The following is an 18,058-nucleotide window of genomic DNA, read 5'->3' as shown; positions in this document are numbered from 1 at the left end:
TTTTTTTTTTGCTTTGCTTTGTTTTGTTTTTGTTTTGTTTTCTGGTTTTTTTTTTTTTTTTTTTTTTTTGTTTGTTTTGTTTTTTGTTTTTTGTTTTTTTTTTTGTTTTGTTTTTGTTTTTTTGTTTTTTGCTTTGAATTGGTTTTTTTGATTTATTTTGTTTTTCTTTGTTTTGTTCTTTTTTTTTTGGTTTGGTTTGTTTGTTTTTGTTTTTGTTTGTTTTTGTTTTGTTTTGTTTTGTTTTTGTTTTTGTTTTTGTTTTTTTTGTTTTTTTTTTGTTTTTTGTTTTTTGTTTTTTTTTTTTTTTTTTTTGGTCATCTGTATAAAATGTCTTTTAAGAAGTGTCATACGTCAACTTTTTAATTGCTTTTTCAATAATGAAAAGTAATAGTACATGTACTTTATCAACTTTACATGAATAATTACCACAGATACAATTTATAAATAAAAGTAACAAATTTTATTATGTTTACAACAGTGAAATATATTTATTGAATACAAATGATATTTTCTCATTGTATGAAAGGATACCAAAATGATATTCTGTCACAGTGCGAAAGGATATCAAAAGAAGTAAAAAAAATCTGGCCTGTAATTAGATAGAGTAACCAAACCATCTTGATAGAGACTAAATTTCAAACTTCCGATTTCTTCCACTATATGTTACTAAAATCCATGTTACAATGTAACAATCTCAAACAACTGCTAAGCTATGACGTCTCAACTGCTCAACCATGACGTCACAGACTATGAAACTGTGCTAAGAAAAGACAGAGGCAAAAGGAAAATCAAAGAAAATGCAATAAACAGAAAATTCAATGTTTGTAGTTGGATATGGAATTTATTTCACTCGTGAGACAGAATTTTTTAATATTTTCACTCATGCTTCGCACTCGTAAAATTATTTTAAAAAATCCTGTCCCACTCGTGAAATAGATTTCATATCCAACTACAAAATATTGAATATCCTCTATATCTCTCCTTGTTAAGTAATAACAGGATTAACGGTAGCAATCATTACAGATAAAAGATAACGTAACCCGATTGCGCGCTATCTGCAATTTTGCAGCCGTTAATCCCCATATAAAACAGAATAGAATTTCATTGAATTATTATCCATCTTGATCATTTTTCTTTCAGTTGTATTCATCAGCATATCCGTATATGGTAAATAAACCTAAAAATATATAGTATCTTATGATATTGTTTATGTATTGATTGTTTAGTTTACAAAGTATATTTAAACAAATTCTTACAGATTACAGAATGAATCAATATACCTTGTTGAGGATAAAGTACATTTTATATATTATTCAGTCCTTTAAGAATAAAACCATTGCTACATTTACATTATATTGATTACCCTTTCAAACGTATAGAAATCTGCATGGTCAAAAAGGTTTGGACCATGAATATGAAACTTTGTTTTATTTTATCATTTTTGTTAGGATTGATTCGTGCTGGACCAACCTGTATGCGATGTACTGATGCTGCAGATATAACAGATTGTTTTACAAATTTGGCTGTTTGTGGTGACAATGAGGTAAGATTCAAAGGAGCATCAATGTTATGAAAGCCTAATAATTATGAAATCCTATCATGAATTTTACCGCGGAGGTATTACAATATATGCTGAACCTTTTTTTGTATGACCAAGCCTGCATATAAGGATAGTTCAATGGTATTTCAAGATGAAAACAGGCCTTCTGCACCGGAGATGTACTTTCAACAACATCAGAGCCATGATTTAAAATGAGTCTTTCCTTGTAAAAATTGTTGACGTCTTCTTTGAAAGAGAAAACGAAAAGAAAAAAAAAATTAAGATAATGTTCACCATGACGTATTTATTCCTTGTAGGAATGTTATTTGGAGAAAAGTACAGGAGAAGACCTTAGCATCAGGTATAATTCGGGATGCCGTTCACATGCGGTTAGTATATACCAAAACGTTAAACCAATATATGACCTTCTCTGTAGGGAAACAAGGTTTATATTGTTTAGTTTGATCGCCCACTTCCGTCTGCTGTTGTGTCAATTTCAAATTTGATTAAAGGCAAAAATCAGCGTAGGTGTTTTTATATTTAGCTTAATGTCAATTTTTTTTATAATTTTATCGAAAACACTCATTTTACACAATTTTGAAGTTTTTATTAATAAAAGTAAGATTACAATGAAATCATTGTAATTTATGGGGGTTCAATATTCGTGGATTTTGTGGGTAATAAAGGTGAAGTTTTCTATAAGAAGAAATTTAGTCACATAATTAAGTCAACACAATTCTTTAAATTATTAGTATTTTATAATGATAGGCTCCAACAATTAATAAATTTGTTTATCCTTACACTGCAACTTTTTAGAGACTTTAACATCAACAGCATCTCTTCTAATAATATATTCCGATGATATAATAATTATGCCTCCTTCGAAGAATGGAGGGCATATTGCTTTGCAGCTGTCTGTCTGTCCGTCGGTCGGTCCATCAACAGTTTCCTTTCATTTTCTTTGCAGAGTTTGCATATACTGAAATAAAATTTGGTGTATAGATTTATCATGAGAATATCTAGGTCAAGTTGTGTTTTGGGTACGATCGAGCGATTTTTGACAAAGTTATGCCTCTTGGACTTAGAAAAGTTGCAGTTTCCGTTCATTTTCTTTGCAGAGGTTGCACATACTGAAATGAAATTTGGTATACAGATTTATCATAAGAATATCTAGGTCAAGACCTGTTTTGGATACGATCGAGCAATTTTTGAAAGTGGTATGCCCCTTGGACTTAAAAAAAATCCAGTTATTTTGGGGGGGGGGGAGGGTTATAAGTGTTTCACAAACATCTCTTGTTAAGTTTATGTCCTGTGATTGACCTTTACTAAGAGTTCTCAATCATTTGAAGTTTTATTGTTCCACAGAGTGTATAAAAAACATTAAGATTCGCGGTCCTTTCGGAACCAAATTTACGATGGAGTAAATTTCCCTTTATTTAAAAATGGGGAAAGCATAACTAATTTTAATCACTAATTTCGCGAATTGAAGATAAATTATAATACTAAAAATGATCAATCATAGTGTAAAAGAAAGTAATGCATGTATAATATAAAAGAAAGAACAATTAACCCTGAACCACACATACAATTATGTATTTTGAATTAAAACAAAACCACCTCAGAATCTTAAAGTGTTGTTTATAAGGGATTTGTCTTTAACTTTTAAACATTACAACAATACATCATTATGGTATGACAATCAGCTCACAGTGCCAAAAAATTTGGATCGTGGTTCTAAAGGTGAAAAAGATGATAAATAAATGGTTATGAAAAATTCCATGAGCACTCATATGGAATTGAGAAAACAAACGTCCCATGAGCAATCATATGGAATTGAGAAAACAAACGTTTTGTCCATGTTAATCCATGCGTAAAATCCAGCAAGGGTCAAGATTATTGATCATTCAAGCCATATTTTTAGACCAAACTTAGCTGTTATTAACTATTTAGCATTGGAAACAAAACAATATATTTTCCTTTATTTTTGGGTTCAGTTAGAGAGAATTTATTTTCCTGATCTGTGCGGATCTCGTTGTGGTTCAATTAATTATTGTGACGCTAAATATTCTACAGTGGCTCGATAAAAAATTACTTTGGCGCATGCACACAATGAAAAGACTCATCTAGAAGCATGTTTATCAATTTATCATAGCGAATGACTATCCTAATCCATATCCTTAACATCCGAACACAAAAGAGGGTGTTGCAGTTCTTTTGTTATCTTCCCTAAAGTTGTAGCAGTTTAAAAGAAAAATTTCAAGTAACAGAAAACTGTCTTATTTTTTTTCAAATACAACATTATATACAGCACAATGTAGAACAATATTAAGAAACTGCATATCGACTACCAATTTGCCATTAAATGAAGTGTAAATTAGCCACATAGCAAAATAAGTCAAGTTTTCTGATTTTCAAATAGGGAATCCCCATTGTTCTGAAAAATTGCCTCCTTGAAACAGAATGAATTTGATATAAGCATAAAGAGACAGGACTTTTCTTCAGAACTGCCATTTCCGATTTTTGTTTCAAAGAGGCATATTTTTGAAAATCACAAAAATCGAATAAAAATTATTATCCATCCGAAATGGAAAATGTGCACATAAAATAGCACAGGATACGTCAGTGTCGGAGCTGGTCTAGGGGTAAAGCGTGTGGACTCTTTGTGCAGATTCTTTTACCTGGGGATGGGTTCGAATTCTGGAATGGCTGGTATATACATATATTTTTTTCTTAAATAATGGAAGTACAATGTAACAACTCTCTTGAGAGGGAAAGAGAGGGGGAGAGAATGTCAGAAAGTTGATGGGTTATATTTTAAATGCATGCAGAATTAAGTTGTTTTCCTTGATATTGTGATCTAAAACAAATAAGACTACATTTAGTGGCGATGTCTTAAAAAATAAAGTACTATCATTTTAAATAATTGAATTTTTTCATACTCATTTCGTTTCATTAATGTTCTGTTAATTAGTTGCTCGGATTTGACTTGAAACAACTAAACTGAAATGACTCAATGGAATTTTTTGGATATTGCATCAACAGCGTGATTATTGGACACATTTATATATATATTAAAAAATATTAACGAATGGTGTCTACAGCACATCACTCAAAATGAAGTGCGAGATGCACTTCATTAATTGTGCTTTTTATCGTTCTAACTTTTCTCGTGCAATATGGCGACAATGACCATAGATGTGAAAAGAAGTTTACTATCAAGTCGCCAGTCTATAGGATAGGATAATATTTATTTTAAGTCGGATAAATCAACAAGACAGGAAAAATTATGCATGAAATAAACGTAAAATATGAAATGTTTTGTTATAACAAGCTGGACATACCCGCCGTATAAAAAATGTCATCTACGTACCATTATCTATATTTAGAGATAACTCTTCATGCGTCGTGGGTATTTAAATGTCCTTCTTTAGGGAATAATCGCGAGTTTCTGCAACACCCTTTTTCAACATTTCGTCATAGAGCAAAATTAGTGCGTAAAATCAATTGAACTTGTAGACCAAAACATACAATAATGTGTGGAAAAAGATACTCTATCTAACTTCGTTGGAGGACGTAACAATATGTCCATACGATGGGTGATCAAAAAGTTCGCGAATTAATTGAATTACTTCCTTAAAAGATATAAAATGAGGTTTCAGTGTTCATTATTTTTTAAAGTGGTCCTCTGCGATTTTAATGCACATCTGACATTGTTCTGCCCATGCACGAATCACGTGATCAGGCGGTCACGTGACATGCTTCGTAGCGATCTGTTCACAGAAGCTGAGAGATTTTTCCGAGTCTTATATTTCTTACCATGCAAGTAATCTTTTATAACAAGCACAGACCATCTGTCAGAAATGGCCAAATCTCGGCAATAGGATGGGTGAATAAGGATATCCCTTACCAGAATTAGCATGGTGGCCATCACAACCCGAGTTCTCTGTCTCGGGAGCGTCGTTTATCCAATGTGAAAAATGTATGGGCGCCTTCTTTTTTTCATATCTCATTTGTTTAAAGTCTAAAGTAAACGATATTTTAGGGATTTGATAATTATATTATTGCTCAGATATTCAACTATTTTTCTTACTGTAACTTGGCGACCTTTCAAAACAAAATGCTCATTTAAGGACACATCTTTTAACCGGCTTGCTTTTGCTAGGCAACAGAATAAACATAATTTTTAATCATCTCCCTGCCTTCACTAAAACATTTGATCCAATTAATAATTGAACTTCTGGTAAGTATTTTGTCTTCATAAACCTTGTACAAATTATCATATTCTACCACAAAGGAATTTCCGAGATATACGTTAAACTTTACAGCCGTTCATTGCTCGAGTACGACCGAGTCAACCATTTTTTGTCACAAGTGACCTACATACTGACGTCATTTTAACATTGTGACGTCATAAACACGGAGCAAAACATTATTTAACATCTGCTATTTATAGAACATGTGTTTGACTATATGTGTGCCAAATTTCATTCTGATCTGAATTGTGATTTTTTAAATATAGAGATAGTTCGCGAACTTTTTGATCACCCCTCGTACTTAATTTATTGATATTTTACTTTTGTAAATGTATGACTGTTTGCATGTCTTTCCGATATTTCAAAAAGATGTTAAGGGATTGTAAGGAAATTCAAATACCAAAAAGTGAATTAATCTTGCTCAACATCAGGATATGATGGATTTTTTTTTTCAATCAACGTTTTCAAAAGAATTATCAATAGTTTCCCATGACTTCTACTTCTGAAGATGATCAATAAAATAGTTAACCATCGTTTAAATTTACACGAAGGAAAGAAGCTGGAATTTATTGAAATTTCGATATTTGAACTTTGGAATCATGAAAGGCTACAGTAAAATAAGTTTGTACACGTCACTACAATTAGTTCTGCATTCTTGAGGTACATTTACTTACATATATGAATCTGTAGCAGTTCAAATCAGTTATTTTAACTAAAATTAAATAAAGTAATTTTCCATTAAGGTGTGTGAAATAATGAGGATGATGAGTGGTACTACTGGAAGAAAACGGCTAGTGAATTGTGCTAAATGTTGTACAGATGTACCAGACGATAACGGTCCATGCAACGCAAAACTGTGCGATCTTAGTGAGTAGATTATTATAGTTTCAAAATCATTTTATTTCATTTATTAAACCCAACAGTCAATCTTTACGGGAATAAAAAAAATTCTACGGAGATATACCGACGACTTCACATTTAAGACAGTGTCTAATAAGTTTGAAGTGATTATATGATATTACTTTAATAGACTTAATCTTAGGTCAAAATTTTGTTATAAGGACCCTTGTTGAGCAATATTGACCCCAGACATAGAAAGTGATATCAAATTCGAAAGTTTGGTCTTTATCACTTTCTATGTCTTCGGTCAATATTACTTGACATGGGTCCTTAAAAGCACAAATCGACCTATACCAAAGTCCATAACTCACAAATATTGCACAAAGAATTGGTGAACAACATTCCTAGAATATCTTTTTTTTAATTTTACTTTCAGTGTATGTATTAATATTGCTTCATATATTTTTAATACAATCTCTTTGTTATCAAAGCCCCTCCGCAATTGCAAGCCACTTGTGTGGTCTGTAGTGGAGTACACGCTGACGCTCAATCATGTACTTCCGTAGCTACCTGTCCTCCAAACGAGGTGAGTGAAAAAAAATTCAAGAATAAAATTAAATCAATGAAAGCTTAAAGAGCTGTATAAAGTTATATCCTTCCTGCCACATTCCTCTGTTCTTATTAACTACAACTGTAAAAAAAAAAAAAAAAAAAAAAGTAAAACACAATTCCAGATATGTGTTATTATTTCCATGTTGTGTTATTATGAAATTAAGTACAAACTCCCGAAGAAAAAGTAAGTATACATCTCAGAAGGTTCAGCAAATTTTATTTTAGACAGTGTGTTTGAAAGAAATACACCAAGTTTTGAACGCTTAGCAAGCATATGCATGTCGTTTGTTGACCTTTTATAAACAAGTCATTTAATATGCTAAATATCAGTAAAAAAAAAATGTTTCCCTGAAACTATATAATTAAGAAAAAACTTTTAATCAATTCAAATTCATCATTCTATAAATAATGCCTTGAAGGAATGAAAAGAGGCATACGCGTATTCGTGGAATTGGAACGCATCCATCAAAATACAATTATGTCATAATGGAGATGAGACCGTCACGGTAGCTTAGTCGGTAGAGCGCTCTCTCCTTGATCGGAGGGTCATGGGTTCGAACCCCTGCCGCGACTGACCTAAGTCGGTAAAAAAAAAAATAGGAAGCAACTGTTCTTTCGCCAAGCCCTCAGCACTTTGAAGTGAAAGTTGCGGGTCCTTCGGATGAGACCTTAAAAACCGAGACCCCGTATCACGGCAAGCGTTGGCACGATAAAGATTCCTCACTGCTAAATGACCCTAAGCCCTGAGTGTCGAGTAAAGGTCTAAATTTGAAGCCCTTCACTAGTATATGGTTACGTCTCTATATGAGTGAAAAATTCTCGAATGGAACGTAAAATAAAATAAAATCATCAATCAATCATTATGGATAAGGTATTCAAGACCTCCGATATGCCGATTGTATACACGAGCTTGATCTAAATGCACAGACATATAGTTAAAAGATTTTTACACAAATATAACGTAAAATACACGAAATAATTTTATTTACATGGTTAATGAACATGGTATAAATTGCACACACGTAAAATCAAATAGGCAACTGAAAATTACACGAACAATTTTAATGCGCACATAGTTGAGCATATCATTATTATGCACAACGAATATTCATCGTGTTCTTGGTTTTCTGTACTCTTTATTTATTTATGAGTACTGGATGTTAACGAGAGAAAATGGCGCTTACGATGACATATTTGTTTTATTTTTAATTTCTTTGCTAAAGCTCAATTCAATATCTAGTTAATGCAAATCGAGCAAATTGACGTGTTTTATTGTGAACTGTGTGAGAAAATTTCAAAGCTGTTTAGAGATATAATGTTCTTCTTATCTTGACCGCAATCCTTGCCAAAGTATGGAAATATTATATTATGTCAGGCATAAATTGTGGTAAGAAGTGAATGACATTTTCAATATAGTCGTTTGTACTATAATGACGAGAAACAAAATACATTTACACTTTATTAAAAGACTCCTAGCTAAAAGTTCATATTCAAAGACCAAAAAAGGAATTAGGAAATATCAAAGAAAACTCTGAATTGATAAAGAATTCAATGGTCAATACAACAATAAACAGTAGTCTGACCATGGTTATGATTTAGAAAATTTTCATAGATATTAAGATAAATGGTTCTTTTTCAATTTTTAATAAACACTGTTTCACTCTTTGGACATCTTCATTAACAAGCTATATTTTAATGAAAGATCAAGACAATTCAAAAACGCCTTATAATAATGAAGAATATGAATCATTAAAATGAAAAAAATTCTACTTGAAAATCATGAAAAATTTATACTACAAAACTTACTTAATTTTTAATATCCACAGAAATATTTCTTTTACTCCTCAACAAATATGCACTTTTCCCCACTTATTTTTACTTGATTACTTGATAATAGTTACAACCTTAAAGAATAGTACATGTAAAGAGCTGGATTAGTCATGCGATTCGCCTCGACTTTCTAAACTTTACTGAATTAATTAATAGAAGCAGATTGATTGGCATTATTTATTTTGACAATTGCATGCTAAATATTTATTTTTGCAGGTTTGTTTTACTGGAATTCGTATCGTTGGGGCAAATATTCGTTATGTTTTTGGTTGCTATGAAGAACGTGTAAGTTATTTAAACTAAGTACGTAGGTTTAAATCATAATTACATTGTACATTCATAAACATATTTTGTTCATCTGAACGCTTACTTTAGCCTCTATGATGAAAGATGCCCTTGTGAATTATATTTAGAAGTAAAAGTAAGTCAATGCGAATGGTAACGTGAAGGGGGTAATGTAAGAAATTAATTTACCTTGCTCGCAAATGCTTTTGGCTACACTATTATGTGCCCAGTCTCCGTCAATCATTCTTGTTCTCATATGGATGGGTAAGTAATCATTTAGATCATCTTGTCAATCGGTCTACATGACAATTTTCATAGCTTGGAAAACGAAAAAAAAATCAATGTAAACAATATTATATACAGAAATGGTCGGGCTTTATAAACTTTGAAATTTAATTTCTTTGTAGAAATACAATTTGAAAAAAAATGCATGTGCCTTTTCACTCTACCATCGGCTCATACATTCACCTCTATCATTGGCTCGCGTATATCACAGTGATCAGCACGAGAAATAGTGCATTTGTTTAAATTCATTATAATTAAATGCCTGCACTAATGTTTCTCTTTTAAGGTAGATATTTACTAAGTATATCTAGAACTATTTGTTTAATTTGAAACAATCCTTGGAATGTCATGTTTTTACGTTATGTCAAAAATCTTGACATGAGTCCATCGCAGAGGTGTCTGAGAGAGAAACGAAGGACAACTCTGCAAGGGAGATTGGTGCTTTTTATGAACTAAAAGCTTATATATAAAGAGACATAAGATTGACAGTACATAGCAAATTCATATTATTTTCCTATCGAACTGACTTGGCTTTGTAGTATAGTGTTCTGCCTAAGATTAAAAAACTTGCCAATATTTAAGAAAGCTAAATATAGTACCAAAACCCTTGCTTTGCTTCAATCTTTACCAAAATTCTATCAATTATATATGCAGAGTAGATTACAACCGAAAACATTCTGTATTTGAAAAAAATAGTTTCTCAAAATGATTTCAATCTGAGAAAAAAAAATGGATCCAGGTATTTAAATATACAGTTTAATTCAAGATTTTTACCCAAATTTCTTGAAAAGAAAATTCATTTCTTTTTCTTCACTGAAGATCACATTGATTTTTAACATTCAGTGAAATCCACAATTGTAGAAAAGTGTTCTTAATACGAGTTTAATGGATAATTAATATTGGCAAAACATCTTAGTTAAGCAGGGAAACCCAAGGAACTGTTATCTTATTATTTCAGAATCTTGTTCTTAAATTCACGTCCTTTTATACGTATTTTTAATGCAAAGACTCCAAATACAATTTATGTTTGTGTATTCCCATCTATTTTGTTAGGTCTGTCGTGCTATGTTAGATAATGACAGCAAAAACTCGACCATTCATCGATCTGGTCGAGTTATTCACGGTGACCAAGGTACACCTATCTGTGATTCGTGCTGTAAAGGAAATAGATGTAACGCTGCAGACTGTTTTGAACTCAGAAAGAGTAAGTTGTATAACAATGAGATTTTTATCTAGGCATTAGGAGTCCCAAGTATTCATAGAACTTTAAATATCTTGAAATCAAACAAATAGCATCGGTTTTTTCCCGTTTTCCCTTGTTTATAAAAAATCATAGAAGACATATAAAAGTAGTTGTTGAAATATACCTCATTTTGATACAATTGCAAACACTGATTTTACTATTATCCCCCATTACTAAAAGAATGCCTTAAAAAAAGTTGATATATCGTGATAAGTCTTTTTATCTTTCATTGTCCACTAAGAAAGGTCATTGTCTTTCTGATTTTTTGTACTCCTCACAAAATTTGGATCGTGATGACAATCATTTAGGGAATTTTAACACTTTTGTGTGTTGGATGTAACTCCACATTGTAATACTCCTAAGTGTATCGAAGGCAATGACTGTATTTATTTGTGTTCTTAACCCTTGAAATAGAGCGCAGAATAAAAACAAAAAAGGGAAACGATTTTTTGTTTCAATAAGCAAGCGTTTAATTTAAAATTGAAAGCTAAGAGAATCATTTCATAACTATTCTAATCATCATAAAATTTATGAAATCTTGCGTATTTCCCTTGTTATTTCAATTCTGATTTATTTATTTATTTATTTCTCAATTGCACAATGTCTCCAGTAAAAGATATTCATATGTAAACATAACGGAAAACTTGAAAATGAACACACATCTTACTATGTTTTAAACTTTACGTATGATATCAAGATCTCCAATGTCATTGTGCTTACAATCAAATAGGTATGCCTTGTTAAGCTTTATTTGTCTTTTTTTAGAACTCTATGGGCTTTTTTTTAAATTGTAAGCACCACATTTATGCTGCCAAGGCGAGTTACAGCTCATACAAAAATATGAATATTATATTTTGCATCAGTAAATGCTCAAATGTCTTTTTGCTTTTTTGACAGATATGACGATTGGTGACTTTAGCAATGGTTCTGCATCTCCATCTAGATCATCCATTGGTTAAAAAGAAAACCATGTTTTCAATGTTTTTAATAAGGAATGAAATAAACACTAGTATTTAAATAATATGAATTGTTTGTACAAAACTTAATGTTACTTCAATTTCCATATCAGAAATGCATAAGAATTGGCTATCGTACTCTAACGTTCTCGTTTTCGTTTTGTACAATAAAGATTTTAAATATATAAACACAATCACATCTTTTCAGGCCTATCCGTCAAGCTCGAAAAAAACACTTCGAATGTACATCACAGGATGTTAATTTTTTTTCAAAATGGAGTCGCTCCCTATTTATTAAAGTATTGGATAGACAGAAACGATAGATAGGTAGTATATTTTACGTAATATCTTTACATTTAATGAAGTTAAGTCGAGATTCCACATTCTTTGAACAACCTGTATATTTTATCAACCAAATAATCCTTTATAGACGTCTCTACAGATCAGTGTACTCGCTTGTTTTGAATTTTCTTCCATCCAACAAAAAAGCGAGTTGATTGGTCTGTAGAGAACTATAAATGGCTAGGAGGTGGATAAAATATACAGGTTGGTCATAGAATATGTCTAGAATTAGGGAATGAAAGGTAGTTGATTGACCAATGCTGGAAAGTGGAGAAATACATTCCCAACCGGCGCAAGATTTTCTGCATTTTTTTCATATTTGCATCATGGGATCTGAGCGTTCTGGTTAAAGACTAAAATATAAAACCATAACGCTACACTTCTGCAGCAATCAAAAGGGTTTCTTCATTCTACCATGGAATAACAACATCAAAATGAATGTACGTGAACAATACTGCATTCAAGATTGATCAGGTAGACAGTGTAATCCGTAGTCAAAAGTATAAAACCGTGACTTAAGAATTAGCATGAAACATGTCAAACATAAAACGACCCAATGATAGACTGTATTTAAAAACAGGGTCGTTATAACGATGATAGAATTTGGAAATTCTGACTTTGATAAACGATGTTAATGAAATAAGCGAAACATCAAATTATTTTTCAGTGGTCTCCCTCGGTTTTAAAATTGATTGTATAATACTTTTAACTTAAAAATTTAAGAGAAATTCTGATTAAAACAAAATATATTTTATTTTAATTATTTACCTCAATTTTGTTAAATTATATAATAGACTTATGTGACGTTATCTTTTTACGAAAAAGTATTTTTCACTACACAATTAATAATAACGTGTATATGAGAACAGGGGTTCTTGCCATTGCAAGGGGGAACTATCCCAGATACCCAGATATTCTCTACAAATATGAAAGTAACATATAAACATCCAAATAAGCAGGATGGCAGACTCTTAGAAGAAATAAGCAAGCAGTACTGCGCATCAATGCCCACAATACAACGAAAAAAGAAGTAACGCCCTACAATCGCGAAATTTACCTCTAAATAGAGAAGCAGGAAATTGGATCTTTCATTTGGTTTGAATTAGTGTTCCTACCAAGTCTATAAAGCTAGTCCCAATATTTTTATTTTAAGCAAGTAGTTTTAATTTTAAAACTTTTATAGTTAACGTTAGGAATATTCACTTTCCAAATTTAAATGTAGTATGTTCAAAACTGTCTTAAAACGTGAAGTGTAAATGGTGTATGCACCTCTTTGATTTCTTGGTTTCAAAATCAAACAATTGCTACATTTAAGTTGTTTTTATTACATTTTTAATCTATATGAATCTGTATAATCAATATTTTTTAATCACTGGGGTAATTTTGAAAAAAAAAAATGTTCTTTACAAGATACATTACACCAGGATTGATGGGTGCTGGACCATTTTTTATGAAATGCACTGTCTCTAAAGATGTATACAAGACTTTTTAAATAATGTAGATATTTTTACTGTTGACAATAATTTTTGGTAAATTGCAGTAATAATAAATTTAAGTGAAAAGCATTTTTGACCCAATATTTTGCGCTAAGCAAGGACCTAACATTTAAACATAAATTTAACCATCAAATTTTGAGGAATTTTAATGGAAAGAAGTCATATCAACTGAGTGTAATTAATTAGGTAATGCAGCCAGATCCTTTTATGGTTATGTGTGATTACTTATATTTTACAAGCTTACAAACTTACATTTTTTTAATATCTTCTGTACTAGCAAATATAAGATTTGATGAAAATGATACGTCTATAGTCGCTTTGCCTAGATTCTGAAAAAAAGCTTGCAAACATTTATAATGATATTACTACTTTTTTTTCTTGCTATCTGTAATAAACTGATTTAAAGAACTGATTTGTTTACATTGTTTACTGGATATCGCTGATGATATAGTATATAATGCATATTTATTTTAAAGCTATTACATGTCACTTCATTTTATGATCTCACCAGAGGTATCAGGGATTTTCTCTACCACATACTTTAAGATATATGCGTTTCTTTCAATTGATAGAAAAGCCGTAAAGGAGATTTAGGCGTCAATTTAAAATATGATGCAATTTCAAACGAAACTTTTTTTTCCGAAGATGGAAATGATAACTCGCATGAGATAAACATTCAAACTTTGAACTCTGCCGACAAGGCATGATCAGAACGTCTTAAATTTGTCACAAAAGATAAAAGATTGTCGACGACTGAAAATTAAATGTGGAAATATGATGACAAGTAGGTATTACCAAATTACAGAAATCTAAATCAGCTGGGTTTATCTGGTCAGTTTATTTAATATGTAAATTCATGTACCATACAACCAGTAACAAGAATAGAGGATTCTTCAGTATAGATGTGTTAACTTTTAAATCGATTATTTATAAACAATATTTACCATGATTCAATATTGTTTGTTTTAGGGTTAAATTTACATATTTATTATGCTTTTTGTGGAATTTAAAAAAAAAACACCTTCTTTGTAGCAACATGATTAATAGATTAACAAGTAGAGTTTTTTTTTTTAAATTAATCTGCAAATTAAGCAAATTCTTGAGCAATAGTAAAATGATTAGTATTTTGTTTTTATCCTTTAATCATGTTTATTTTTGAATAATAAACATTCAAAGACAACAACCTTTTGTAAAGGCTGAAGGGATCCAAATCCTTCCATTTTTAAATAAGATTCCAGAACTAGAATTCTTGTCTTAATTTAAATTGGCAGATCAAGCATTATAGATTTCTTATGCAGCAAGCTAATTAACCTTAATTACAAGGAATAATGTTGAACAAGAGCTCTGCCAAATAGAGCATCCCTTGCTATAATACTTTTAGAATTATTTAGGATCACTACTCAAAGTTTTCTCTAACCCCATAGACACTTTCACGAGAAGCAAACTTGTTTTTTTATTATTCTGTAGTGTTAACTTTAACATGAAATTCGAGTTTATGACCGATATTCTTAGAAATAATTCACCAGTTATCTTGAAATTTAATTGGGTTTGACGTACTATACTCGTATTACAATTGAGAACGCATCTTGCAATGTTCAATCTTACGCATGCGCACTAACTATTAGCAAATACAGGGGTTCATTCACACAACCATACACACTGACACAATCGTCGCCCGCGTGGAGCAGTGGTTAGAGCGTTCGCTTTAGAGTCGCTGAGTAAAAAGTTGATCCTTACGTCGCGGGTTCGAATCCCACTGTGGGACGTGGAGAGCGGTCCTTTGGATGAGACCGTATAAACTGATGTCCCGTGTCGCAGTAGGTGCTGGCACGAAAAAAGATCCCTAACTGCTCAGTGGCCCTGAGTGCCGAGTATCTAGGTCAAAATTTACAGCTCTCCACCGGCAAGTGGTGGCGTCTCCATATGAGTGAAAAATTCTCGAGACGGATGTTAAACAATAAACAAACAAAACTGACAGAATCACATGCGAGCACAATAGCGATATATTCCTCCGCAGCTTGTTTATAATTCATATAGTGTTTCGTACAGGTTGTTATTGATAGACGACAGAAATACAATTAAATTGTTATAACCTTCTCTATGAGGCTAACATTTACTTTGTAGACATGCGAGCAATATTAGGTGAGTATTCACGTCATTGGAATAAGCTACCGTATGTCTTGCCCAGTACTTCACTTATGAAAATATTATTTGAAAAAAATGATATTTTATTTTCTTTTAAGTACTTTCCTCGTTTTGCATCCTCCTTTGTGGTAAGTTTTTAAAGATACTTTGAAGGAAGTCTCTGCATACGAAAAAAAGAAGGAAATGCTCCAAAATCATAATGAGAAGTAGCGTATGTTTGGACTTAAATTTCACTTAAATTAACAGGTTATATTCATGCTGGACCCATTTGCATGCATTGTAATGGAGCCGTACATATTGCAGATTGTTTCTTAAATACCGTCAGCTGCGGTGACCTGGAGGTGAATTTAAAAAAATCTTTTCAAAATTTAAAAAAAAAAAGTATTGAAGTTGATAAGGATTGCTATTGTAAATTTATAGTTAAGTTAATATGTTTGCTTTTTAAAATTGGCCATTGTAATTTGATTTGCTATGATATATTTCATTGCTTAAATATAAAAGTTGTTGAAAATGAAATTCCATGGCGTAAAATATGGATATGAAATATACATATTCCATTAACAAAAATATGAAAGATTTTTTAATCGGGAAAGACTACAAAACTTTTATTTCACTCAGTTTGCTATTGATGATTAATTGTTTCTAAACTTACCTGTGTTAAAATTTAGCATTATGATATATTTGCTTATAATATGAAGCAGCACTCAATATTTTGCTCATAATAATGCATAAAATTAAATGAAAATCATTAATTGTATTTAGTATTTAAAAGATCATCATTTAGAATGATTAACTTTGTACTAAAAAGTTACCGAATTTGTATTATCCTTACTTCTTTCATTTTTATTTTTATTTATTTTTTTTTTTCATCTTTTTTTGTCTAAGTTTAAATCTGTCAGGGTCCAATGGTGTTTATATGTACATGTTTATGTGCACGCAGTCAGTGGACTTTGATGTGTGTAATTAGATGGGAGAATATGAATTTTTATCATCTTCAGTTTATTTATTGAGTTGAGGTACATGTATTAGAGGGGGATGTGCAAATTTAAACAGCATTCATGTGATTGATTTAGGACTGTTATTTGGACAAATACCTGGATGAACATTCAGCGATCAGATACGATGCAGGATGTCGTTCAAAACAGGTTTATATATATATATATATATATATATATATATATATATATATATATATATATATATATATATATATATATATATATATATATATATATATATATATATATATATATATATGTATGTATGTATGTATGTATGTATGTACTCTGGTGAAGGCAGCAATCAAATCAAATTTTATGTAAAAAGAAAGGCCTAACATGTCAGTCAAACTACACCCATTGATAGGTTGTATTTGCAAACAAGGTCATTATAACCACCATAGAATCTATGCTGACTATGAGATTATTGAAATCCCTGTAGCATCAACATTTGGCTATTCGTTGTCCTGTCTAAAATTATTTTGAATAGTAACTAAAGTGTTTCAAGGAACACATGTGTCGCCTTCTTTATAACATCATTAAAGATAACAATAAATCGAAGGATGGTCAGTTATTTATTTTCTACTAGCATTATCATGATTTAAAATAGCAAAGAAAAAAATGGACAAATATTAGGACCGAAAGAGTAGCATTTATCATATAAAATCTGATATTCAAACAGAAATATGATTCCCCAACCTTCAAAGCTAGAGTGAATAATGAAATTGATCGATTGATTGTATGTTGTTTTACGTCCCATTTGAGAATTTTTCACTCACATAGAGACGTCACCATATACCGGTAAAGAAAGGGCTTTAAATTTAGACCTTTATTCGGCACTCAGGGCCACTGAGCAGTGACGGTTCTTTGCCAACGCCTACCGTGACACGGAGCCTCGGTTGTTAAGGTCTCACCCGAAGGACCCGCAACTTTCACTTCAAAGTGCCGAGCGCTTGGCGAAGGAACAGTTGCTACCTATTTTTTTTTATCGACTTAGGTCAGGAACAGTTGCAATCTATTTTTTATCGACTTAGGTCAGTCGCGGCCATGATTCGAACACACGACCTTCCGATCACGGAATGATGAAACTGAATTTACATATTAGAAATATTTATTTTTCATTTTAAAACATATAAATACGTGTTTAATCCAACTATCCTCCAAAAGAGATTTCAGTCTTTCTTTATTAAATAAATAATAACAGTCTTTAACGTTCCTTTTGGCATACCGATC

At 31.4% G+C, this 18,058-nt stretch overlaps 1 protein-coding gene across 1 annotated transcript; it reads left to right on the top strand.

Annotated features, from left to right (window-relative positions):
• The first annotated feature begins 1,408 nt into the window (after positions 1-1,408).
• On the top strand, positions 1,409-11,899 carry LOC133202901 (uncharacterized). The gene is made up of 7 exons (XM_061338765.1): positions 1,409-1,543; positions 1,858-1,929; positions 6,537-6,660; positions 7,125-7,219; positions 9,292-9,360; positions 10,699-10,849; positions 11,786-11,899. The coding sequence occupies exons 1-7, from the start codon at positions 1,409-1,411 to the stop codon at positions 11,845-11,847; spliced, it is 708 nt and encodes a 235-aa protein (XP_061194749.1). The 3' UTR covers positions 11,848-11,899.
• Positions 11,900-18,058: the final 6,159 nt, after the last annotated feature.

Source organism: Saccostrea echinata, unplaced genomic scaffold (genome assembly GCF_033153115.1).
Source record: "Saccostrea echinata isolate AGI-Se365-2 ecotype Australia unplaced genomic scaffold, CSIRO_AGI_Sech_v1 ptg000047l, whole genome shotgun sequence".
Classification (NCBI taxonomy): Eukaryota; Metazoa; Mollusca; class Bivalvia; order Ostreida; family Ostreidae; genus Saccostrea; species Saccostrea echinata.
The sequence above is the reverse complement of the archived record's forward strand: the minus strand, read 5'-3'. Positions and strand labels throughout refer to the sequence as shown.

Excerpts from the sequence above, each read along its gene's own strand:
- LOC133202901 (XM_061338765.1), top strand. The coding sequence starts at position 1,409 with ATGAATATGAAACTTTGTTTTATTTTATCATTTTTGTTAGGATTGATT. Across the intron at positions 1,930-6,536 it reads CGGGATGCCGTTCACATGCG|GTGTGTGAAATAATGAGGAT; the intron begins GTTAGTATATAC and ends TTTTCCATTAAG. Across the intron at positions 9,361-10,698 it reads TTGGTTGCTATGAAGAACGT|GTCTGTCGTGCTATGTTAGA; the intron begins GTAAGTTATTTA and ends CTATTTTGTTAG.